Source organism: Notolepis coatsorum (assembly GCF_963971535.1).
Source record: "Notolepis coatsorum genome assembly, chromosome: 19".
In the NCBI taxonomy this organism is placed as follows: Eukaryota; Metazoa; Chordata; class Actinopteri; order Aulopiformes; family Paralepididae; genus Notolepis; species Notolepis coatsorum.
In genome coordinates, this window is record NC_140183.1 from 10,330,557 (window position 1) to 10,357,906 (window position 27,350).

The following is a 27,350-nucleotide window of genomic DNA, read 5'->3' on the forward strand; positions in this document are numbered from 1 at the left end:
GCGCGTCTGTGCGCTGGTACGGAGGAGCGTGCCAAGCTCGAAGGTCTGGAAGATGCGCGTCTGTGCGCTGGTACGGAGGAGCGTGCCAAGCTCGAAGGTCTGGAAGATGCGCGTCTGTGCGCTGGTACGGAGGAGCGTGCCAAGCTCGAAGGTCTGGAAGATGCGCGTCTGTGCGCTGGTACGGAGGAGCGTGCCAAGCTCGAAGGTCTGGAAGATGCGCGTCTGTGCGCTGGTACGGAGGAGCGTGCCAAGCTCGAAGGTCTGGATGATGCGCGTCTCTGTGCGCTGGTACGGAGGAGCGTGCCAAGCTCGAAGGTCTGGAAGATGCGCGTCTGTGCGCTGGTACGGAGGAGCGTGCCAAGCTCGAAGGTCTGGAAGATGCGCGTCTGTGCGCTGGTACGGAGGAGCGTGCCAAGCTCGAAGGTCTGGAAGATGCGCGTCTGCGCGCTGGTCTGGATGTGCGTCAGGTCGATAGCTGCGCGGGGGTCTGAAGTGGATCACTGGGATGCCTCCCGTGGAAGTCTAGGGAGCGCAGACCAGTCTCCCCCTCAGGCAACGGCGACAGCAGGCGAAGGCTGGAGCAACATCTCTATGCCGGAGAATCAAAACAGCATAGGCAGAACAGAGGACCTCCCGAAGGAGTCTTGATGTTTGAGAATATGATACGGCATGTTTACAAAACGACCCCACGCCGAAACGAGGGGAAGAGCCCTGGTATTTAAAGCCCACAGGGGAACTAATTAGCCTGCCACCACAGGTGCGAGAGGTAATTGATAATCGAACTAAAAGTGTGAGTTCGGCACCAGACCAATCAAACACATAATGACAGGTAGTCCAGGTGTGGCCACTGAGAGTAAACGAGAGTAAAGAACGAGAGGGTGGGGGCTAGAGAGAGTGAGTGAGAAGAGAATTCCTAAACAGTAGGCTTAAAGAAAACAGAGAAAGTTGGTGAGCAGCGGACAAAACCTCACAGTACCCCCCCCTCAACGGGAGCCACCCGGCGACCCAAAAAAAATACAGACAGAGTGGCAGGGGGCAAAACAAGGCAAAAACAAAAAGGTACTGGCCAAGCCAGCAGGGGAAGCCACCACAAGAGTGGGGCTAGCAAAAGAAACAATGTCGCCGAGGGGTAACTAGGGTAGCAGAGGGGTAACTAGAGGAGCAGAGGGGTAACCAGAGGAGCTGAGGGGTAACTAGAGGAGCAGAGGGGTAACCAGAGGAGCCGAGGGGTAACTAGAGGAGCAGAGGGGTAACCACCGGGAAAATAACTAGCAGAGGGAAGGTTAGCTGCCAGGGCACTGATAGCTACAGGGCCTATGCTAGCTGTACTGCTACATCAACATAGAGGCTGCGCAAGCTGCCGGAGCTAGGCTAGCAGAGGGAAAGGGTAGCTGCCAGGGCACTGATAGCTACAGGGCCTATGCTAGCTGTACTGCTACATCAACATAGAGGCTGCGCTAGCTGCCGAGCTAGGCTAGCAGGGGGAAAGGGCAGCTGCCAAGGCACTGATAGCTACAGGGCCTATGCTAGCTGTACTGTTACATCAACATAGAGGCTGCGCTAGCTGCCGAGCTAGGCTAGCAGGGGGAAAGGGTAGCTGCCAAGGCACTGATAGCTACAGGGCCTATGCCAGCTGTACTGCTACATTAACATAGAGGCTGCGCTAGCTGCCGGAGCTAGGCTGGCAGACAGGGCTGGACCAGCATGAGAGAACAAGCTAGCTGGAAGGACAGTCCTAGCTGTGTGAGATAAACTGACCTTGCTAGCTGAAAGGGCAGTCCTAGCAGTGGGAATACTGACCTTGCCAGCTGAAAGGGCAGTCCTAGCAGTGGGATAAACTGACCTTGCTAGCTGAAAAGGCAGTCCTAGCAGTGGGAGCAAACTGACCATGCTAGCTGAAGGGGCAGTCCTAGCAGTGGGAGAGAAACTGACCTTGCTAGCTGAAAGGGCAGTCCTAGCAGTGGGAGATAAACTGACCTTGCTAGCTGAAAGGGCAGTCCTAGCAGTGGGGATAAACTGACCATGCTAGCTGAAAGGGCAGTCCTAGCAGTGGGGATAAAACTGACCTTGCTAGCTGAAAGGGCAGTCCTAGCAGTGGGAGATAAACTGACCTTGCTAGCTGAAAGGGCAGTCCTAGCAGTGGGGAAACTGACCTTGCTAGCTGAAAGGGCAGTCCTAGCAGTGGGAATACTGACCTTGCTAGCTGAAAGGGCAGTCCTAGCAGTGGGAATACTGACCTTGCTAGCTGAAAGGGCAGTCCTAGCAGTGGGAGAAAACTGACCTTGCTAGCTGAAAGGGCAGTCCTAGCAGTGGGAGATAAACTGACCTTGCTAGCTGAAAGGGCAGTCCTAGCAGTGGGAGATAAACTGACCTTGCTAGCTGAAAGGGCAGTCCTAGCAGTGGGGAAACTGACCTTGCTAGCTGAAAGGGCAGTCCTAGCAGTGGGAATACTGACCTTGCTAGCTGAAAGGGCAGTCCTAGCAGTGGGAATACTGACCTTGCTAGCTGAAAGGGCAGTCCTAGCAGTGGGAGAAAACTGACCCTGCTAGCTGAAGGGGCAGTCCTAGCAGTGTGAGATGCTACACAAAAAAGTGGAGGCCATGCAGAGGGACCGGGTTAGCTGCTTGGGCCTGGCTAGCTACAGGGCCTATGCCAGCTGCAAGGCTGCATTAACATAGAGGCTGTGCTAACAGCCGGGGCCAAGCTAGCAGACCGGGGCCATGCAGAGGGAATTGGGTTAGCTGCCTGGCATGGCTAGCTACAGGGCCCATGCCAGCAGCAAGGGCTGCATAAAACATAGAGGCTGTGCTAGCAGCCGGGGCTAAGCTAGCAGACTGGGGCTCTGCTGAGGGACTGGGTTAGCTGCCAGGGCAAGGCTAGCTACAGGGCCTATGCCAGCAGCAAGGGCTGCATAAACATAGAGGCTGTGCTAGCAGCCGGGGCAAGGCTAGCAGACAGGGGCCATGCTGGTAGTAGAGGCCTAACAAGCTGCAGGGGGGTCAAACAGGGCTAACAGGGAAGCCAACAGGGCTAACAGGGGAGCTAACAGGCTAACAGGGGAGCTAAACTGGGCTAACAGGGAAGCCAACAGGGCTAACAGGGGAGCTAACAGGGGAGCTAGAGGGGAACTAGAGGGAACAAGAAAAAAAAGGCAAACTCAACATACACCGTCTGTGCTGGCTGGGGTCGTCGATTTGGTGGGGTCGTACTGTTATGGTTTGTAACCGACCCCAATCGCACAACACAAGACAGGTATGAGGGTAAGCCAAGAAACGGGCATTTATTGAAACAAAGGGAAACCGGCACTGTCCCTTTAAGGGAGAAACACAAAATACTGGAAATAACAAGAGGGGAAGGAACAGGCTAAGGGAACGCTAGGGGAAGGTTAAGGGAAACACTAAGGGAAGGCTAAGGGAACGCTAGGGGAAGGTTGGAAGAAACAGGGAGGAACTAGGAGGACCGGACGGGAGGACTAGGAGGAACTAGAGAGGGGAGAACTAGGGACAGAGGGACAGGTACTGGGGGACATAGGGAACAGGTTCTGGGGAACAGAGGGCCAGGTTCTGGTGACAGAGGGACAGAGGCCCGCGGAGGCGGGCTGGGGACGAGGAGGACTAGAAAGGGGAGAACAGGGACAGAGGCCCGCGGAGGCGGGCTGGGGACAGGGAGGACTGGGAGGACTGGTGGGAAACATCAGGGCCGCTCTGCAGAACTCTCGGCAGATCTCCGAGGTGGGTAACGGCGGCCGAGAGGGAGAGAGGAGAGGGTTAAAGTGGCAGGGGGCAAAACAAGGCAAAAACAAAAAGGTACTGGCCAAGCCAGCAGGGGAAGCCACCACAAGAGTGGGGCTAGCAAAAGAAACAATGTCGCCGAGGGGTAACTAGGGTAGCAGAGGGGTAACTAGAGGAGCAGAGGGGTAACCAGAGGAGCTGAGGGGTAACTAGAGGAGCAGAGGGGTAACCAGAGGAGCCGAGGGGTAACTAGAGGAGCAGAGGGGTAACCACCGGGAAAAGAACTAGCAGAGGGAAGGTTAGCTGCCAGGGCACTGATAGCTACAGGGCCTATGCTAGCTGTACTGCTACATCAACATAGAGGCTGCGCAAGCTGCCGGAGCTAGGCTAGCAGAGGGAAAGGGTAGCTGCCAGGGCACTGATAGCTACAGGGCCTATGCTAGCTGTACTGCTACATCAACATAGAGGCTGCGCTAGCTGCCGAGCTAGGCTAGCAGGGGGAAAGGGCAGCTGCCAAGGCACTGATAGCTACAGGGCCTATGCTAGCTGTACTGTTACATCAACATAGAGGCTGCGCTAGCTGCCGAGCTAGGCTAGCAGGGGGAAAGGGTAGCTGCCAAGGCACTGATAGCTACAGGGCCTATGCCAGCTGTACTGCTACATTAACATAGAGGCTGCGCTAGCTGCCGGAGCTAGGCTGGCAGACAGGGCTGGACCAGCATGAGAGAACAAGCTAGCTGGAAGGACAGTCCTAGCTGTGTGAGATAAACTGACCTTGCTAGCTGAAAGGGCAGTCCTAGCAGTGGGAATACTGACCTTGCCAGCTGAAAGGGCAGTCCTAGCAGTGGGATAAACTGACCTTGCTAGCTGAAAAGGCAGTCCTAGCAGTGGGAGCAAACTGACCATGCTAGCTGAAGGGGCAGTCCTAGCAGTGGGAGAGAAACTGACCTTGCTAGCTGAAAGGGCAGTCCTAGCAGTGGGAGATAAACTGACCTTGCTAGCTGAAAGGGCAGTCCTAGCAGTGGGGATAAACTGACCATGCTAGCTGAAAGGGCAGTCCTAGCAGTGGGGATAAAACTGACCTTGCTAGCTGAAAGGGCAGTCCTAGCAGTGGGAGATAAACTGACCTTGCTAGCTGAAAGGGCAGTCCTAGCAGTGGGGAAACTGACCTTGCTAGCTGAAAGGGCAGTCCTAGCAGTGGGAATACTGACCTTGCTAGCTGAAAGGGCAGTCCTAGCAGTGGGAATACTGACCTTGCTAGCTGAAAGGGCAGTCCTAGCAGTGGGAGAAAACTGACCTTGCTAGCTGAAAGGGCAGTCCTAGCAGTGGGAGATAAACTGACCTTGCTAGCTGAAAGGGCAGTCCTAGCAGTGGGAGATAAACTGACCTTGCTAGCTGAAAGGGCAGTCCTAGCAGTGGGGAAACTGACCTTGCTAGCTGAAAGGGCAGTCCTAGCAGTGGGAATACTGACCTTGCTAGCTGAAAGGGCAGTCCTAGCAGTGGGAATACTGACCTTGCTAGCTGAAAGGGCAGTCCTAGCAGTGGGAGAAAACTGACCCTGCTAGCTGAAGGGGCAGTCCTAGCAGTGTGAGATGCTACACAAAAAAGTGGAGGCCATGCAGAGGGACCGGGTTAGCTGCTTGGGCCTGGCTAGCTACAGGGCCTATGCCAGCTGCAAGGCTGCATTAACATAGAGGCTGTGCTAACAGCCGGGGCCAAGCTAGCAGACCGGGGCCATGCAGAGGGAATTGGGTTAGCTGCCTGGCATGGCTAGCTACAGGGCCCATGCCAGCAGCAAGGGCTGCATAAAACATAGAGGCTGTGCTAGCAGCCGGGGCTAAGCTAGCAGACTGGGGCTCTGCTGAGGGACTGGGTTAGCTGCCAGGGCAAGGCTAGCTACAGGGCCTATGCCAGCAGCAAGGGCTGCATAAACATAGAGGCTGTGCTAGCAGCCGGGGCAAGGCTAGCAGACAGGGGCCATGCTGGTAGTAGAGGCCTAACAAGCTGCAGGGGGGTCAAACAGGGCTAACAGGGAAGCCAACAGGGCTAACAGGGGAGCTAACAGGCTAACAGGGGAGCTAAACTGGGCTAACAGGGAAGCCAACAGGGCTAACAGGGGAGCTAACAGGGGAGCTAGAGGGGAACTAGAGGGAACAAGAAAAAAAAGGCAAACTCAACATACACCGTCTGTGCTGGCTGGGGTCGTCGATTTGGTGGGGTCGTACTGTTATGGTTTGTAACCGACCCCAATCGCACAACACAAGACAGGTATGAGGGTAAGCCAAGAAACGGGCATTTATTGAAACAAAGGGAAACCGGCACTGTCCCTTTAAGGGAGAAACACAAAATACTGGAAATAACAAGAGGGGAAGGAACAGGCTAAGGGAACGCTAGGGGAAGGTTAAGGGAAACACTAAGGGAAGGCTAAGGGAACGCTAGGGGAAGGTTGGAAGAAACAGGGAGGAACTAGGAGGACCGGACGGGAGGACTAGGAGGAACTAGAGAGGGGAGAACTAGGGACAGAGGGACAGGTACTGGGGGACATAGGGAACAGGTTCTGGGGAACAGAGGGCCAGGTTCTGGTGACAGAGGGACAGAGGCCCGCGGAGGCGGGCTGGGGACGAGGAGGACTAGAAAGGGGAGAACAGGGACAGAGGCCCGCGGAGGCGGGCTGGGGACAGGGAGGACTGGGAGGACTGGTGGGAAACATCAGGGCCGCTCTGCAGAACTCTCGGCAGATCTCCGAGGTGGGTAACGGCGGCCGAGAGGGAGAGAGGAGAGGGTTAAAGTACAAAAGGGAAAACAGAGCAGATGCAGGAGAGGTGACTAGTCCAAATACAAAAGTTATCAAAGTAAAAACTATCTTCGTGTAAAATACACAAAGAGCAAAGTTCCAAAAACAATCCAAAAGTGAATACTATCTTCGGTGTGAACAAACACACAGTGGGAGATGTAACGTCCAAAATAATATCCCAGTGAAAACAAACAGAGGCACACGCTGGGTGAGTGACTGTCTGATTAAAAAGGTGGTTATCTTCAGTGTTAAGAAACACACGAAAACGGAGATGATCAAGACAGTCAAATAAACTCACCCAGACGTAATGCGTATAATGCGTAAAGGAGCTGGAACAGCAGCGGGGCGAGGGCGTCGCCACCGGGGAGCCGGCTGTCCGAGCCGAGGTCAGAGTGGTGCTGGAACAGGCAGCGGGGCGAGAGCGTCGCCACCGGGGAGCCGGCTGTCCGAGCCGAGGTCAGAGTGGTGCGCCACTGCTTGGAGTGCGCGCCGGAACCGAGAGACGCATCTGGGGTGCGTCTGCGTGGAGGAGTGTGCCAAGCTTGGAGGTCTGGATGATGCGCGTCTGTGCGCTGGTACGGAGGAGCGTGCCAAGCTCGAAGGTCTGGAAGATGCGCGTCTGTGCGCTGGTACGGAGGAGCGTGCCAAGCTCGAAGGTCTGGAAGATGCGCGTCTGTGCGCTGGTACGGAGGAGCGTGCCAAGCTCGAAGGTCTGGAAGATGCGCGTCTGTGCGCTGGTATGGAGGAGCGTGCCAAGCTCGAAGGTCTGGAAGATGCGCGTCTGTGCGCTGGTACGGAGGAGCGTGCCAAGCTCGAAGGTCTGGAAGATGCGCGTCTGTGCGCTGGTACGGAGGAGCGTGCCAAGCTCGAAGGTCTGGATGATGCGCGTCTCTGTGCGCTGGTACGGAGGAGCGTGCCAAGCTCGAAGGTCTGGAAGATGCGCGTCTGTGCGCTGGTACGGAGGAGCGTGCCAAGCTCGAAGGTCTGGAAGATGCGCGTCTGTGCGCTGGTACGGAGGAGCGTGCCAAGCTCGAAGGTCTGGAAGATGCGCGTCTGCGCGCTGGTCTGGATGTGCGTCAGGTCGATAGCTGCGCGGGGGTCTGAAGTGGATCACTGGGATGCCTCCCGTGGAAGTCTAGGGAGCGCAGACCAGTCTCCCCCTCAGGCAACGGCGACAGCAGGCGAAGGCTGGAGCAACATCTCTACGCCGGAGAATCAAAACAGCATAGGCAGAACAGAGGACCTCCCGAAGGAGTCTTGATGTTTGAGAATATGATACGGCATGTTTACAACACGACCCCACGCCGAAACGAGGGGAAGAGCCCTGGTATTTAAAGCCCACAGGGGAACTAATTAGCCTGCCACCACAGGTGCGAGAGGTAATTGATAATCGAACTAAAAGTGTGAGTTCGGCACCAGACCAATCAAACACATAATGACAGGTAGTCCAGGTGTGGCCACTGAGAGTAAACGAGAGTAAAGAACGAGAGGGTGGGGGCTAGAGAGAGTGAGTGAGAAGAGAATTCCTAAACAGTAGGCTTAAAGAAAACAGAGAAAGTTGGTGAGCAGCGGACAAAACCTCACAATCTGAACATTTTGGCTGACCGGTAACGATCTTCACGGTCCTAGCAACTAGCTAGACCGTTATTATTATTACTACTATTATTATTATGATTTATTTTATTCGCATTCATCTACTACCAGGGGAGCCACCACTTTTCATAATTTTTCGCAATGGGATTACCTGGGAGGTAATGGAAGACTATGTAAAAAACAATCTGTTATTGCTCCTATTATATACCATACTGTTGACGATATTGATGTGGGTAACAACACGGTATGATTGTTGCTATGCAATTGCTGTGTACAGCGGCCAACTTGCTTGTTATAACCGGCCGGCTAGTCTTAACCTACTAAAGCTCATTTGTTACTACTATTTTTATTACGTAGAATACAAGCTGAATGTGAACCCGCCGGTGACTGTAACCTATTTTTTTTTTTATTATTTTTGTATTTCTTTTTCTTCCGGGTCACTGCCGGGTAAGGGTTGGTTCGATTATGCCACTCACTATAGCCGGTTGGCTAAACTTAGTTCACGTTGAATTCATTATTACTATTACTACTATTATTATTACTTGCTAAAGCTAACTTGTTACTTTTTTTTTTTTTCGTTAAATACAAGCTGACTGTCATCCCGCTGGCGATTAACATGTATATACATTTTCATCCGGGTCACTGGTGGTTGACTTGATTACGTCACATTTACATTTACATTACATACGTCACTTACCACAGCCAGCCGCCTGGCTATTGCTAACTTTCAGTCTCAGTTTACGTTGGGTGCAAGCTGACGGGTTTACTCGCCCATATCCCACTCCTGGGGATATCGTATTATTTATTATCACTACATTATATGCGCCGAATTGGCTGCAGGCTTGCGATTTTCCTTTGTCATACTTATTCAAGTTAGCCATAGCTATATACGTGGTGTGTGTGTGTGTGTGTGTGTGTGTGTGTGTGTGTGTGTGTGTGTGTGTGTGTGTGTGTGTGTGTGTGTGTGTGTGTGTGTGTGTGGTGTGTGTGTGTGGGTGTGTGTGTGTGGGTGTGTGTGTGTGTGTGTGTGTATGTGTGTGTCAGGGCGGTGATCAACTGGCCCCCGCCCCTGTGTGTGCGTGTGTGTGTGTGTGTGTGTGTGTATGTGTGTGTGTGTGTTAGTTATATGGAAAAGACAGGTTTGGTGCCACTATTCACCCTTATAAAATAACATACCCCATGGCCCAAATATTTGGCGTAGAACTCTAACCAAAGAGAGATATCTTACATTCTACTGGTCTAAATAGGTAGTACCTGTCTCTTGAGGGGGTGGACTACAATGAGATTTCAAACAGGGGTTTAGGTGTATACACTGTTAGAAACCTGTCTTGTCTAACCAAGCTAGTTACATTATATGGCCACGTGTCGAGCATTTATTTATTTGTTATTAATTAATTAATTTATTTTTGAATTATTATTATTATTATTATTATTATTATTATTATTATTATTATTATTACTGTTGTGAAGGATCAGATTAAACCGAATATATATATTTATTTATGGATATATATTTAATAGTATTTGTATATCGTTTGATATCCCCTGTATATTCCTTGTACAATATGCACTGAATATCCCTTTAGTCTACTAAACAGCCCATAATAGTTTCATTCTACCATTGGACGAGAACCTGGCGCCAGCAGCCATACCCCTAGGTTCAAGTTCAATCGTGCCGACCAACATGTCGTGGCAAGCCCGGTTCCGCGTAGGAATACGTCTGGCGAAATACGAATGGTACTATTTGTTCACAGCGCATATATATATGGCGCAAGTAAAGTAGAACTTCCTTTTAGTCCATTAGTTCTTTACCCTCCAACCTAGTAACAGACGCGAAGCCTCACCCACGACGCACGTGTGGTGCAGTAAGGCCTACTTGGCCTCAGAATAGGCATTGAGATATCGTGTGGATTAATAGTTGAATTGTCATAGTTTGGCACTATACCGTCGAGTTGGACGTATTTCTATTAAGCTAATAATAGTCTATTATGTATGGTGCATCGTTCGGTTAGAGTTATAAAGTGAGCAGCACCCCCATCGTTCCTGACGTTATCTGGAGTCTTAACCAGGCTGGGCAGACCACTTGTGGTGCTTGCATCCGAGGAGCTCCGGGCCAGGACGAGTGGACCTGTACATTGGATTACTTTACCCGGACGACGGCGAGCCTTCCACGGCTTGGATTATCTACATGCTTTGGGTGCTTTGATTATTCCATGGATAACGGCCAACACTGCTGAGTGTTGGAACTACCCCCCGGAGAGGAGTCCAGGTGAGACAGCGCTCTACCCCGAGTGAGGTCGCCTCACGTCTCTTCATCTGTGGACCGGCAGCTACCGTCCACCAGAGGGTCCAGCTGTATTCATCTGCGGACCGAGGTTCTGTGGGCATCGTGTTCAGGACTCTGAATTCTCCCAAGAAATCGTCGGCCAGATGGGATACCGCCAGCGGCTCTTCTAACCCCCCCTCCTACTGTCTTACAACCAGCGGGACCCCCCCCCCCTTAGTGTATCCAGCTATAATCATTTAAGTACCATCGCTATAGTTCCCTAAAGAACCGGGTTGTATACTTACTCCCTGCGTAACCAGAGATTGGACATTCAATGTTGATTTACCTACGAATACTCATTTGCCATACAAGTGCATTTCAAATCATAAATGTCATCAAGTGAACGTTGTATATACCCTTTGCTATATAAAATATTCTATTTGTACATTTGTGTGGACTTCGTTTCATCAGGTGGGAAAGTGTTCATCATATCTATATCATGTACTGGATGGCCAGAAGTTAAAGTACAAGAGGTAGTGGTTTAATAATACCATACTTATCAATACAGTCAGGGAATTGTACCCCTCAGTTACAATTGGTCCTTCGAGCCGGAGGGTAACTAGTGTAATATTAATATAGTGTTATTAATATTAAAATGGCCTATGATGAACACTCCACGAAACGGTCCTCCTAACGTAGAACGCCTGCAGCGCAGACGACAGCCACCTCAGTACTTAGAGGATTACGCTGTCAGTCAACTACCTAGCCTTCGACAAACGGTAAACGCGGTAAAAGTAGAAAGTAAAATTATGTCTGACCTTAACGACCAGGTTTCCCCGACCACAGAGGCCCTAGTAGGTTCTAATGTAACTGACCAAGCGCACGGTGGGGACCAGGAGGGAGCTGACATGCCTTTACCCCCCGCCAATACCGAAGAAGTAGTCCCCGACCAGCCCCGGGAGGAGACAACCCTACAGAGAGAGAACTCTGCACGGAAGAAGAGGAGGAGAGCGCCGAGGAAATAGAGCTCCAGGACTCCCCAACGAGTACACCCAGGAGCGGCTCACCCAGGAGCGGCTCACCTCCACAACCGCCTTCCCCCAGCGAAGCGGAGAGGATGCTACAACAGGCGTTCCTCGTCAGCCTGACAGCCTCTACCGAACGCGATCGACTTCAGGGTGAACGCGATCGACTTCAGGGCAAACGCGATCGACTCCAAGCACAGCAACGGAGCGAAGAAGAGCGCATACGCCTGGAGATGAGACGCCTTCAGACGGAAGAGAATATGGCAAGAGACCGGGCCGACGCCCAGCGCGCCGCTGCCGGTGCCCAAAGAGAAGCAGATCTCACCAAGCGCGAAGTCGAGCGCGACAAGTTACAAGCGCAGCTAATGGAGCAGCTGATCCTCAAGGCAACACCCTCTCCCTCCGCCAGGGGTTCAAGGAACTCGTCGAGACAACAGTCAAGGGCAGCGTCTCCTAACCGAGCAAGCAACCCTGAACTTGACCAACAGACCAAGCCTATACCCCCCGCAGACCCCCTTCCCAGACCGGTCCAAGCGAGACCCAGCTACAAGGAAGGAGCGGCATACACTGCGGAGAAGCTAAATAAACGACTACAGGATCTGGAAGACCTGATAGAGGAAGAAGAGGGAGAGGAGGAGAACCAAGCCCGACGACAGCACAGTACTCCACCGGACCAGGAGGTCCAGTACAGCCCAGGCTATACCCCCGCGGCGCTGCGCTACAGACCCCCGACTCTATTCACGGGTGAGCACGACGCACGACCAGCCCCGAGGAATAGCACCTGGACCAGCGGGCCATGGTACCCTGTCGGTACCAGCCCACCGAGAGGCGCAAGAGGAGACTCGCCTAGGAGGTCTCTCCCCCAACGCTCGCCGATGTATCAGCCATCCACGGCGTCATACATTGCCACGCCGTCGTTTCCAGACTTCACCTATGAGAATCGAGCACAGTACACGGAGCTCCGGATGTGCTTAGAGACAATGATGGTGGATGTCGCTGATGAACGTCACAAGTATGCAATATTACTGAAGCACCTGAAAGTACCGCGAGCGCATAATATAGCGCTAGCCTATGCCACCTCTACGACCCCATACACCGCGGCCCTAGCAGCGCTGGACCAGAGATATGGACGTATATGGGATTACGTAATCCAAGAGATAAGGCATATTGATCGCCTACCCCCAGCAACAGACAATCGCTCATTAGACGACCTGTCAATCAAAGTGCAGTCCCTGGTAGGGATGCTGGGAGCGCAACGGGAAAAGGGCATGCATGAGCTATACGCCAACTCTAACGTCGAGAGGATTTTGGAGAAGCTGCCACCCGCAAGACAAGAGCGTTTTAGGCGGCAGAGGGACTACCGGGATCCTAACGGCCCCGAACCATCCCTCCTTGATCTAGCCGACTTCCTGGCGAGAGAAGTCAGCAGCTTACGACTGGATACGTTCGGGCGGAGCACGCCAAGCTCCAGAGAGGGACCCAGGAGAATAAATGATGGAAGAAGATCGGTGACTGTCATGCACCAATCAGAGTCAGTACCGAGCAGTAAGAGCCACAGTACCCCCTCGAGAAAAGAGAAGTGGAAGATGGTGTGCCCCTACTGTGAGAAAGAACACTGGCTGTCACAATGTGACCTGTTCACAAAGATGAATGCAGAAGAAGTGAGTCAATGGATAAAGTCCAACAGGCGCTGTTACCGATGTGCGCGCAGTCACATGGCAGCCGAATGCCGCCTAAAGAAAAGGTGCAGTCGGTGCGACGGAGCCCATCTAGATATACTACACGACAGTAACAGAAGACGGCCTTCACCTGCACCATCGAGCGGCACCAAGGCAAGTGTCATGTACATTGACCCCGCCAGCAGCAGCGGCGCCCGAGTGCTCTTAAAGGTAGTCCGTGTGACATTGAGCTACCAAGATAAAGTCATGGACACTTACGCCGTCCTTGATGACGGGTCAGAGAAGACCCTTCTGCTCGCGTCCGCTGCGGCCCAGCTGGGACTGCGGGGGAGCGAGAACCAAATGACGATTCGGACAATAAGAAGAGATTTAAAGACGATAAAGGGCGAGAATGTCTCCTTCACTATCGCAGCAAACGGGCAGCCAGAGCGACGGTATAGGATTACCAATGCTTTCACCAGCCAAGAAATAGGACTATCGCAGTACACCTACCCTATCGCCAAGTTGATGGATAAATATGTGCACCTGCGTCAACTACCTATCCCGCTCATAGACGGCGCTACCCCGACCCTGCTGATAGGCTCCGACCATGCAGAACTCATAGTCCCAATTGACCGGGTCCATACAGGACCCCGAGGCTGTCCTGCAGCAGTCGAGACCCGCCTAGGGTGGACACTACAAGGCCTCCTCGCTAAATCTCTCAACCGAACAGCAGCCACTAGCTGCCTCCACTCCAGAACGACAGAAGAAGACACCACTCTCCTGCAGCATGTCGAGAGGCTATGGACACTAGAGACAATGCCCTTTAAGAACGAAAAGAAAGATATTCGTTCTAAAGAAGACATTTACGCCATCAACCTACTCGAGCAAGGGACAAAGAGAGTCACAGTCGGCGGAGTGATGAGATACGCAACTCCACTCCTGAGGCGAGAGGGAATGCCCACCTTTCACGCAAAGAAAGACGCCACGGAGCGCTATCTATTGAACACGGAGCGGCGCCTAGCCAAAGACCCCGCTCAAGAGGGTGTGTACCGCGCTGAGATTGAGAAGCTAATCACAGCGGGACACGTGACAAAGATTGACATTAAAGAGGCCGATCAGACGACCGAATCATGGTACGTGCCGCATCACAAGGTCCACCACAACGGCAAGGATCGCATTGTGTTTAACTGCAGCTACCAGATCGGATCCCAAAATCTGAATAAAGAGCTCTTGCCCGGCCCCACACTCGGCCCCTCCCTACTAGGCGTGCTACTGCGCTTCCGCCAGGACAAGGTGGCTATCAGCGGGGATATCAAAGGGATGTTCCTGCAGGTGAGACTAGTGGAGGAGGACAAGCCCCTGCTGCGGTTCCTATGGAGAGAGAGGATCGGAGATGAGAACCCAGCCATCTACCAGTGGGAAGTACTCCCCTTCGGAACCACATGCAGCCCGTGCTGTGCTACATTTGCACTACAGAAACACGTCGCAGAGGACCCAGCAGCAGATGAAGAGGTCCGACACAGTGTGAAGAACAGTTTCTACGTGGACAACTGTTTACAAAGCGTTTCGACTCAAGAAGAAGCCGAGGTTCTCCTAATCAAGCTACGCGCCTCCCTGATCAAAGGCGGCTTTGATCTCAGGCAGTGGGCCAGCAGTGACCCGCACGTATTGCGCAGCCTCTCCCCCGCGGACAAGGCTGCCAGCAGCGAGACCTGGATGGCGACCATCCCAGGAGAAGCCCAAGAAATGACACTAGGACTAGTCTGGCGCTTCAAAACAGACTCGCTCCACTATAGACACAAACCCCTGACTCCAGAGCAGGGAAGGTCGACGGCGACACCGACCACCAGACGGAGTGTGTACAGAACACTCGCCAGACAATATGACCCGTTGGGATGTATTCTACCTTACAGCACCAGGGCAAAGATGATTGTACGAGCACTATGGGACAAGGACCAGGGCTGGGACGACCCCATACCCGCACACCTTGCCTCAACATGGAGAGAGTGGGAGACGGAACTCCGCTCACTCCCAGGCGTCAATATACGCCGCAGCTACTTCCCATCCACAGTGAGGCCAGAGACATGCAAGATTGATCTACACGTCTTCAGCGACGCCTCCGAAGTAGCCTATGGATCGGTGGCCTACTTGCGTGCCCAAGAGAAGGGAGGAAAGATACACACTGCTTTCATCCTGGCTCGCTCAAGAATAGCCCCACGAAAGCAACAATCTATCCCGCGTCTAGAGCTCTGCGCAGCCCTAGCAGGAGCGCATCTAGCCACGTTAATCCAACGTGAACTCACCATTCTGGTGCACAGAACAATCTTGTGGTCAGATTCCACGACAGTACTCACATGGATCAAGTCTGATTCATGCAGATACAAAGTCTTCGTGGGAGTCAGAGTCACCGAGATTCAAGAGTTAACAGAAGCAGCGAGCTGGCGGTATGTGGACACCAAACACAACCCAGCTGACGTCATCACCCGGGGAATGTCTCTGGATGACCTCACCCGTCGCAACATCTACAGTGACGGACCAGAATTCCTCAAGCTCCCGGAAGAAGAGTGGCCTACGCCCACCCCACGGGAAGCAAGTAACGAGGAGGCTGAGAACAAGAAACCTCTGTTCTGTGGACTGAGCACAGTCGCCTCCACAGACCCCAACATAGATGACTGCATTACCCTAGAGAGTGCGCAGCAAAAGACATTCCTGTGGCACCACCCAGAGATTCAGTCCACCACTGACATTTCAGCAGCTGACTACGAAGAAGCAGAACTTCTTCTACTACAACGAGCCCAGAGAGACTCGTTCCCCGATGAGCTAGACTGTCTACAGGGAGGAAAGCCCGTCCCATCAGACAGCAGACTGCTCCACCTGGCACCCGAGAGTGACGCCCATAATCTCATCAGAGTGGGTGGTCGCCTGCGGAGAGCCCCCGATCTACCGGATGACATTAAGTACCCGATAGTCTTGAACAGCCGACACAAGGTCACAGAGCTGATCATAAAGAAATACGACGAGGATGTACACCACGCAGGAGCAGAGAGAGTCTTCGCGGAGATCAGACGTCGCTATTGGATACTTCAAGGAAGAGAAGCGGTGCGACGCTTCCAGCGAACCTGTCTAGACTGCCGAAAGTGGCGCGCGCAGCCCAGCATACCACGGATGGCTGACTTACCCCCCTGTCGCCTCCGACTCGGCGACAAGCCATTCCACTCCACGGGCATGGACTGTTTTGGCCCGTTGTATATAAAGAGAGGAAGAGGAACCGAGAAGCGGTGGGGTATTGTATTCAAATGCATGACCACCAGAGCGATACATATCGAGCTCCTTCCGACCATGAGCACAGACTCATTCCTTATGGCCTTCCGAAGATTCACATCACGGAAAGGAAAACCGTCTACATTGTTGTCTGATCACGGGACAAACTTCAAAGGCGGAGAAAGAGAGCTGAGAGAGAGCTTCCAAGCTATGGGCCCAGAACTTAAGACCCACCTAGCTCCATCCCAGATTGACTTCCAGTTTAATCCCCCGAACGCATCCCACTTCGGTGGAACCTGGGAACGAGAAGTACGTTCTATAAAGACAGCCCTGTACGCCGTGCTTGGGGCCCAGACTGTGGCGGAGAAAGTCCTAATGACAGTCCTCACGGAGATCGAGGGAGTATTGAACTCAAAACCCCTCGGCTACGTCTCCAGTGATGTAGCAGATGTCGACCCAGTCACCCCCAACACACTCTTAATGGGGCGGCTGGACCCCGCGCTACCCCAGACAATGTACAGGCCTGAAGAAGCGAACGGCCGAAGAATGTGGAGGTACAGTCAAGTACTAGCTGACAAGTTTTGGAGCAGCTTCCTACTCCACTACCTACCGTCTCTACAGACCCGCCAGAAGTGGGTAAAAGAGAGAGACAATTTGACAGAAGGAACAGTCGTCATGATTATCGACCAGTCACTACCCAGAGCTATGTGGCCGGCTGGCCGCGTAAGCAAAGTGATCACCGGTGCCGATGGCAAGGTCCGAGCAGCTGAAGTACTCGTCCAAGGGCGAACTTACACACGACCCGTGGCGAGGCTAATAGAACTGCCCCGACTCCCAGATACTATCGATGATGACCACGACCCCATGACTTTGTGAGTTGACTGACCCTTACAGCGGACCTTGAGTGGTAGACAGTGCGGTTAATCTGACTCTGCTTAGCTAATTAGGTGGGACTAATTAGGGGGCGGCTTTTGTGAAGGATCAGATTAAACCGAATATATATATTTATTTATGGATATATATTTAATAGTATTTGTATATCGTTTGATATCCCCTGTATATTCCTTGTACAATATGCACTGAATATCCCTTTAGTCTACTAAACAGCCCATAATAGTTTCATTCTACCATTGGACGAGAACCTGGCGCCAGCAGCCATACCCCTAGGTTCAAGTTCAATCGTGCCGACCAACATGTCGTGGCAAGCCCGGTTCCGCGTAGGAATACGTCTGGCGAAATACGAATGGTACTATTTGTTCACAGCGCATATATATATGGCGCAAGTAAAGTAGAACTTCCTTTTAGTCCATTAGTTCTTTACCCTCCAACCTAGTAACAGACGCGAAGCCTCACCCACGACGCACGTGTGGTGCAGTAAGGCCTACTTGGCCCAGAATAGGCATTAAGATATCGTGTGGATTAATAGTTGAATTGTCATAGTTTGGCACTATACCGTCGAGTTGGACGTATTTCTATTAAGCTAATAATAGTCTATTATGTATGGTGCATCGTTCGGTTAGAGTTATAAAGTGAGCAGCACCCCCATCGTTCCTGACGTTATCTGGAGTCTTAACCAGGCTGGGCAGACCACTTGTGGTGCTTGCATCCGAGGAGCTCCGGGCCAGGACGAGTGGACCTGTACATTGGATTACTTTACCCGGACGACGGCGAGCCTTCCACGGCTTGGATTATCTACATGCTTTGGGTGCTTTGATTATTCCATGGATAACGGCCAACACTGCTGAGTGTTGGAACTACCCCCCGGAGAGGAGTCCAGGTGAGACGGCGCTCTACCCCGAGTGAGGTCGCCTCACGTCTCTTCATCTGTGGACCGGCAGCTACCGTCCACCAGAGGGTCCAGCTGTATTCATCTGCGGACCGAGGTTCTGTGGGCATCGTGTTCAGGACTCTGAATTCTCCCAAGAAATCGTCGGCCAGATGGGATACCGCCAGCGGCTCTTCTAACCCCCCCTCCTACTGTCTTACAACCAGCGGGACCCCCCCCCCCTTAGTGTATCCAGCTATAATCATTTAAGTACCATCGCTATAGTTCCCTAAAGAACCGGGTTGTATACTTACTCCCTGCGTAACCAGAGATTGGACATTCAATGTTGATTTACCTACGAATACTCATTTGCCATACAAGTGCATTTCAAATCATAAATGTCATCAAGTGAACGTTGTATATACCCTTTGCTATATAAAATATTCGATTTGTACATTTGTGTGGACTTCGTTTCATCAGGTGGGAAAGTGTTCATCATATCTATATCATGTACTGGATGGCCAGAAGTTAAAGTACAAGAGGTAGTGGTTTAATAATACCATACTTATCAATACAGTCAGGGAATTGTACCCCTCAGTTACAATTACTATTATTATTTAAAAAAATATATATATATATATTTTTTTTTTCTCTTCTCTTTTTTTATTTTTTTTGTTCTTGCCACGTGTAATTAAGAATTATAGTTCTCACGGGGTGCTCGTTTAGAGCACAGGGTGCACAAGGTTAGCTGTAATGCTAGGCACAGTCAGTGATACTATGGCTGTGAGTAGTCACGCCCCACAGGGACGTGAGAGGGCGTTCTATGTTTGTTTGTTTTTCATTGCTAATATTCACAGTGAATATTTTTGTCTATTTTTGTTTATTGTTTTTTGTTTCTATTCTTTTTCTCATCTTTAATTGTAAGCACCCTGGACCACCACTCTGCCATCTCAAATGTCATGAATATTTTTTCACTTTGTTATGCCAGTGTTTAATCCTAATAAGGGGTCAGGGGGCAATACTAACATAATTTGTTGGAATGTGAAGGGTGTAAATAACCCCTTGAAACGTACTAGGATCCTTACTCACTTACAGCAGCTTGGGGTTGGCATCGCCTTTCTGCAAGAAACTCACCTCCGGCGAGTAGATCACCGTCGAATACACAGAGCTTGGGTAGGTCAAGTGTTCCACTCTGGTTTTCAGAGCAAAGCCAGAGGAACAGCCATTCTGATTAACAAAAACACACCCTTTACTCCATCTGATGTGATCTCTGACCCTAATGGCAGATTCATTATAGTTTCAGGAACTCTCTATTCCACAAAGGTAGTCCTAGTCAACGTATATGCTCCCAATTTTGGTGACACGCATTTCATCAATAAACTTATCTCCTCACTCCCCAACCTGAACTCTAATCAACTGATTATGGGAGGTGACTTTAATTGTGCTCTTAACCCAGCCTTAGATCGATCATCATCTAATCCAGCTCCACAATCTCCGACTGCTAGAGCCATAGTGTCCTTCCTGAAGCAATAAGGTATTTCAGATGTCTGGCGCTTCCTTCACCCCACCGCCAAACAGTACTCTTTCTTTTCACCAGTCCATCATACATATTCTCGAATTGATTATTTGATTATTGTCAACCTGCGGCGCCTTATGAATATAATTTACTCTTCCACCGAGTCTCCCGTTGCAGAAGTCGTTGTTGCGCTAGATGCAGAGAAGGCCTTTGACCGGGTTGAATGGGACTACTTATTCTATACTCTGCAGAAATTCGGTTTTGGCGAGAAATTTGTGTCTTGGGTTAAACTTTTATACTCCTCTCCAGTGGCATCAGTTCGAACAAATGATGTGACTTCGGAATATTTCCCCCTACAACGCGGTACAAGACAGGGTTGCCCTCTCTCCCCGCTACTATTTGCGCTAGCGATCGAGCCACTAGCTATTACCTTTCGCATGGACCGCCATGTCCAAGGCATCATTAGAAATAGACAGGAACAAAGAATCTCGCTATATGCGGACGATGTCCTGCTGTATATCGCGGATCCAGCGGCCACACTTCCATGTGTCCTTCACATACTACACGAGTTTGGTGTCTTTTCTGGTTATAAATTAAACTTAAACAAGAGTGAATTTTTCCCCATAAACTACTCAGCTAGAAATATCCCCCCCTCTATGTTCCCCTTCAAGCTTTCCCCAAGCAGCTTCCGTTACCTTGGCATAACGATAACGCATAAACATTCTAATCTCATAGCGTCCAACTTCACCCCTCTACTGGAGCGCACCAAGCAGGATTTTATCAGATGGTCATCACTTCCTTTATCACTTGTTGGCAGAGTGAACACTGTGAAAATTAACACATTACCGAAATGTATGTACTTATTTCAAAATATTCCAACCTTCATTCCAAAGTCATTTTTCAAAGCCCCCGACAAGGCAATATCAGATTTTATTTGGAATAAACGCCCAGTCAGAATAAATTAAATGGCATCTTGGAAGGGCATCTTGTTCTAGAACATCTTTGCAATCCTTAGTTTGCTCTTCGCTCCCAGTCACAACCGCCCAGTACACCAACAACCTCTTAGTACAACACTCCCTCCGGATCTGGTCCCAGTTCAGAAAACACTTTGGTCTCCATGCCATGTCACAGTCGTCACCTGTCCACAAAAACTTCCTTTTCCCTCCCTCTATGGTGGATGAAACCTTCAGCAACTGGTTTAAGAATGGCATTCTGAACATTTATGATTTGTAGCAAGACAGTTCATTTATGTCTTTCACACAACTGTCCCTAAAGTTTAACTTACCAAAAACAAATTTTTTCAGATATCTACAGATATGTGTTTTTGTTAAGAGCAAATTTGCCCAGTTCCCCCATACACCTCCAAAAACTGTGATCGACCGCATCTTGGAGGTGAAGGTTGTAATCAAAGGCTCAATATCCAAACTATATAACATCATATCCCTATCCCTACCCTCCTCAGTATTGGCTATAAGACAAAACTGGGAGTCCGATCTAAATCATCAATTTACAGACAAAGAATGGGAAAATGCTCTTGCCCGAATACACTCTTCTTCAATATGTGCCCGCCATTCACTGATACAGTTCACGCTCCTCCACCGTCTATATTGGTCAAAGACTAGACTTGCGAAGATAAATCCTGGCATGGATCCCACATGCGACCGGTGCCACCAAGCCCCTGGCTCACTTATTCATATGTTTTGGCATTGTCCAGTCTTCTTCTTCTTCTTCTTTCGTGTAACGTCAGAGGTCCAACTCCGTATCTTGTAGCCATGCCCTTAACTCTGGTCCCACATCAAAGAGGCTGGCTTCCGAGGGTGGTTTGTATAGGGGGCAGATGGTCAGGCAGTGGCGGCCGGTGGGTACTTCGCCACTAGGGGCGCTATACCTAATACCAAACATTTTGCAAACATGTACAAGGCACGCATTGGCGAATATTATCACCATTGCCATCGATCAATATATGATCAGTCAGTCAAATGCAACAACGTTTCCAATAGCCCAACACAAACACGCACAGCTCTCTCTCTCTCTCTCTCGCTCTCTCTCTCTCTCTCTCGCTCTCTCTCTCTCTCTGATGATGTCAGATCCATTCAATAATAAACACATTTGTAAAGCTCGTTATTTTAAACAAGTTACCATTCATTGTCTGAGTGGTTAACTTATGCCCCACATGCGGCGAAATTAGAGAGAGAGAGAGAGAGAGAGAGCGAGAGAGAGAGAGAGAGCGAGAGAGAGAGCATTTTAGTAAAGTTACATTTTCAACAAGATTGCTGCTATTTAAACACTTCATGGAAACGGGGGAACGTTAACCTTATGTCGACTGTAGTATTGTATGACCTCGACATAACGTTTAAACGTTAACGTTACTCCGTTTCCATGAAGTAATTATAAAAGTGGCCAGCTAAGATAACGGAGCTAACAGCTAGCAGTAGCTAGCAGTAGCTAACGTTAGCTGAAAGCTGTAACGTTACAACGTTATGCGGCATCAGTAGACAACGTATCATGTATTAAACTAGAGTTAAGATCGCTAATCTACCTTGTTGTTGGCTTGTTGATAAAGTATATCCACTCCATGGCATTGTCCATCCAGCCTGTGTTGATGTCCATCCATTGTTGTCCCTCCGCATCCATATAGCTTGTTGTTAGCCAACAAGCTGTGTGAGAGAAGAGCTGTGTCTTTGTCCATTTCCGCCTCGAACAGCCTGCAAACTACCTGGCGTTTTATCGCCATGCTCTAAGACAAACTCTAACCTTAACCAACTTTGAAAGAGTGCCTAAGCTTAACAGTCTAAAGAACTTGCAGTCACGGCACGCTCTGCTGCCTGCATCTCACAACAACATCACAACAACACAACTATCTCTCACGGACCAACCTAGGAACCAACCTAGGAATAAGCTAGAAATTTGGAACATTAGAAATTGGATTCGGCCAATCAGAGATCGTCTCTGTGAAATTCTGCTACGGAAAAAAATACTGGCGTCGGCCAATCAGAGAGCGTCTCCGCGAAATGCGGCTACAGATATTCTTGACGCTACTGGCTAGACCGCTTCAAATCGCGCCCGGATTCCAACATAATAGTCATATTTCAACGCACAACGCGTTATGCACTGATTGGCTGTGACGGATACAGCGATCAAACTGTGACGCGCACTCAGAGCGCTATCGCGTATAGCCCGGGCCGAGAAATACGAAAAAATAAAAAAAATAAAAAAAACGTGATGTCACTTCCTGCTCTGGAAAACGAGTGTTTTTTAATTGCGATAATAACGTTATATTGTGCATTGGAAATACAAACATACTTAAAATGAGTAAATATTATTCATTTTAAACATGTTTATATTATTTATAGGGCTATAAAACAAAAAACTCAAAACTTATTTTTCTTGTTCTCTCATATAACCAGGGTAGTTCCTGAGGGGGGGCGGCGCCCGAGCGCCCCTAGTGGCGAGCCGCCACTGTGGTCAGGATGTGGTCAACAGTCTGCTCAGGGTCTCCACACTCACATGCAGCGCTGTCTGCCAGGCCCCACTTCTTTAATGATGCTTTAAAGCGACCAACCCCAGATCTTAAACGGTTCAGCAGAACCCATTGCCGGTGTGAAAGATCGTCTCCTGTGGCGCCATCTCCTGGATCCCAGATGTGGTGGTGGATACGGGTTGGCCCAGCACTCTCCCACTCTCTCTTCCAGGCTGCCGCCAGCCATCCATTTCTGGATAGGTCCTCGGTGGTGGAACGGAGCATCTCTTGTGCCACCTTGTTGTAGGGGTGGCGGGACTTGAGTCTGCTCATAGGTGCTGTTGTTGTTGTGGTGTTGTGTAGGATGTGCCAGTCATGCTTCACTGCCTTCCTTGCTAGGGCGAGAGTGGCAGCCTCTCGTCGTAGGCCAGCTGGTGCGATTCCTGCAAGGACTGGCAGCAGGAAGATGGGTGTAGCCTTCAGGCATCCAGTGATGATCCGGAGGGCGTTGTTAGTAGCCGCATCAACTTTTTGTATGGAATGTGGAAGGAAATGAAAGTTGTATAATTTGGATAACTGAAAAAAAAACTAAAAAAAACATTGAAGCGGATGGTGGGCATTCCAGCACTAAATGTGCGCCCCCTGATGGAGTCGTCCTGCCTGAAGCCCAAAGAAAAGGGGCAGATGGATGAAGCCAATAGGAGGCCAAATACCTCCCTTTGGCTTGGAGGTTTCTCCTTTTGCTGACTGGCAGATATTTAGTTTCCTTTGAACAACAACACCCAGGTTTGAACCGTCTGAGCTGATTGTATTGTCTACAAAGAATATAATTATTACCAGGGCTGTGTCCTCTGCATTTAACCCTTTCACTGCCACACTACAGAAGGTTAACCTTCTGTATTGTTGCAGTGAAAGTTGTAACCCTCTGTGGTGTAGCAGTGCAAAGATTAACCTTCTGTATTGTCGCTGTGAAAGTTTCAACCATCTGTAGTGTGGCAGTGAAAGGGTTAACCTTCTGTGTTGTCACAGTGAAAGGGTTGACCATTTGGTAGTGTGGTAGTGAAAGGGTTAACCGTCTGTGTTGTCGCAGTGAAATGGTTAACCCTTTGGTAGTGTGGTAGTGAAAGGGTTAACCCTTTGGTAGGGTGGTAGTGAAAGGGTCAACCCTTTGGTAGTGTGGTAGTGAAAGGGTTAACCCTTTGGTAGTGTGGTAGTGAAAGGGTTAACCCATCCTAATCCAGGAGCAGTGGGCAGCCACCATGCAGCGCTGGGGACCAACTCCAGGTCTGATGTCGGTGCCTTGGTCTGATGGCAGGAGTTACCTACATGTGTAGACACCTGAAAATGTATGACTATTATTCAATGTGTCTAACGCTAATCCTTTGCATTCCCTGTGTTCACGAGGACGTTGTGTAACCGGCTGACCGCTCTTGATCATCCCTACCCTGACATTGACACTTAACTTGCTGCTCTCTTTGATTCTCCCTATTACATCCTAACATTGACGCTTCATAGTGGGACAGAATACAGGTGCCGCCAGGGGCGCTGGTGGTCACGTTGGGCAGGGAGACACAGGTGAAGAAGAATGGGTTCAGAGCGCGGTGCCGAGGGAGGGGCTTTCTCTTCAGCGTTTTCCACAGAGGGAGGAGGACACACGGAACGGGAGCTCCGGAGATTCAGCACGCGAGAGATAAACTCAGTTACAAAGCGGGTTATCCTAGAAGTATGCAGTAGCTTAGCGTTTGGTTAATGCGGAAGAGACATTGTGAATGAACCAGCAGGCAAGTGACTGCCGAAGACCAGGTGGTAGATATTGTCCACCTTGCGTTAGCTGTGTATAGGCGTTATGACAGGGGGTTCACCACGACCCACAGCTTAGCTTTGTTTAGGCTAGCACCACAGTTTAGCCCGCGTGTCGGCCCACCCCTTCAGCCCAGCAGCGGACGTCACTACACTGCACGCTCCTCCAGCCCCTCCAAGCCGCTACCCCAGCAGTCACCTGCCCAGCGTCTACCCCGCCCTACTGCCTGTTATCGCGGGATCTCCCGACGGCCATCTTACCACCTGGACGGTTGGTGGTGAGAGCAGGCCCGCCATCTTGGATAAGTACAGTGGCGCTCCGAGTGTTGAAACTTTATCGGTAGACAATTCCACTGTGTGGCGCAGGCTCTCTAAGGGCGAAGATAAACGGTGCTTTGAACTAACGCTGGCAGCAGTGTCTAGGGGCGCCCCGACCATTTATTGTTTTGGGGCAAAAGCCGGCTTTAGATAGACTTGTATTTGCTAACGTGGGCCCACTGTTAATTTCTTTTGAGTGTGATAATGATGTGTGGTTCCTTATAAAATTCCCATTGAACTCCTTTACTTCTTACCTTGTTCTCCACCTACCGCAAAGCGGAGCAGTAGATAACCCTTAAAGGGAAGAGGTTCTTACTGTGTCTGTAATATAGAGTGAGAGCACTAGGTGCCCAGTGTGGAAGTAGCCTTGATAGGTATGCGATAATGTGTGACATGCTAAGCCTTCAGTAAAGGAGACGTAAATGGGAGCACTGTGTATGTCTTTAATGTGCATTCTGTCTAACCCTTTTCTCTCCGGGTAATGCTCATTATTGTTTAACCCTTTCCCCACCCCCTGCCTATAGTTCATTGTAAAAGGTCTCCACTCGTCAGTGAGAGTACTGCTTTGGGGAGCGAATATGTCATCCATCTTACTGCCATCGGGTGTGGGAGGGCTCAGGAAGTATTGGGGGAAGTGGGGGTGTGTGGGGAGCTACAGCTGATCGCCCTGGAGGGCAAGAAGGACCAGAGTACCACCCCTGGGTCAGTGAATCCTAGGCCCCATCCACTCCTGCTGCTCGACCTCCACTTCAACATTCCTGGCCTACAGTCGGGGACCCAGCTGGACTCAGCTCTGCTGCGTTCTCGCTACCAGGTGGCCGTGTACAACCACTCCCATAAAGCAGTGATAATCCACCCTGCTACACATGCATGCCTTTTCTTAGCAAGACTGATACGTTTGTGAACATTCTAGACAGCTTGGTATTCATCATCATGAGTACAATGGACGGTGGTTGAATTCGATCCACAAGGTTAGTGTAAGAAGCTATTTAATGTGTTCTATGTTATTATTGATGCTGAAGTTATTAGGTGGAGTTGAGCGCCCTCTACTAGGGGTTTTGTTTTGGGGAAGAGTTTGTGCGCGACACACGTCCCAGGTCCGTTGTTGTGATTGTGGAGTGGAAAGAGGAAGGATGTGAATAAAGGAGAAACAGTTGTGTTGACGATCAGATAGCATCGTGATTGTATTTGACTATAGTTTAAAAGTATAGGCGTACTATACCTCGGTTACATTAGGATAGTTATGCGCATGGTATGAACTGGTGTCACCAGGACGCCTAGTCTTTTAGCTATGTTACGTTTGATTGATTGAAAACTTTAATTAACAGATTGCAGAATGGGTACAATACAGTACGGCTCAATACACACAATTGTTAAGGGGATGCAGACCAGAGAAAGACTTTCGTCTTGTTTACATCAGGGTCCCCCATTTTCCATTCATAATGACATTTATGACATACACAATATACAGATATAAAAATCTAATCTAATCATCTAATCTAAACTAATCATGACATTTATGACATACATGACATAGATATGCAGTACTGTTACATTTGTGACATACAAGATATGCAAATATACAGTGCTGTTAAACAGTAGTGCTACAGTATAAGCTACTGTCTACGACCCATTATCAACACAGGAAGAACATAACAACAACACTCACTTCCATGTTTAAGATCTCCACAAGAGCCACACACTGTGTCGTGGAAGCTGGAGCCTCGCAGGAGGACCAGCTGTCCGCTGGAGCTGCACACGCTGTGTTTTACGCACGGCTCGAGCGCAGAGGAGGTGCCGGAGAAGTAGCCGCCGGGACACCTTTCACACACCGTGTCCGTCCGCGATGTACCTGTTGTTGGGAGGGAAATGCATCACTTATTTATTTTTATTCGTGCTGTATTTTTTTTTTTTTTACTAATTAATCTCACAATCTTTACTGTAATTAATCTAGATTAATCTAGATTCAAAATTGCATTTTTCTACTTAAGGCCGAAGCTTGTAACAGATATTTACTTGAGTAAAATCATGGAATTAATGTAAAATCAACACAAAGAAAGTATATTTAGATTCAAAGACTATTTTAATAGCTTTCTTTGAATACAGTTTCTCTCCTGTGAAATACAAATGTTCAACAAAACCATCAACATTGACTCAGAG

General features: G+C 50.0%; 1 protein-coding gene across 1 annotated transcript in view; it reads right to left on the reverse strand.

Annotated features, from left to right (window-relative positions):
• LOC311246649 (tumor necrosis factor receptor superfamily member 6B-like) overlaps positions 1-27,350 on the reverse strand; it is a 37,437-nt gene that overhangs the window by 5,026 nt on the left and 5,061 nt on the right. Inside the window, exon 3 of the mRNA XM_084336818.1 lies at positions 26,860-27,042. Within this exon, the coding sequence (XP_084192944.1) occupies positions 26,860-27,042 (183 nt within the window). The remainder of the gene's footprint in view (positions 1-26,859; positions 27,043-27,350) is intronic.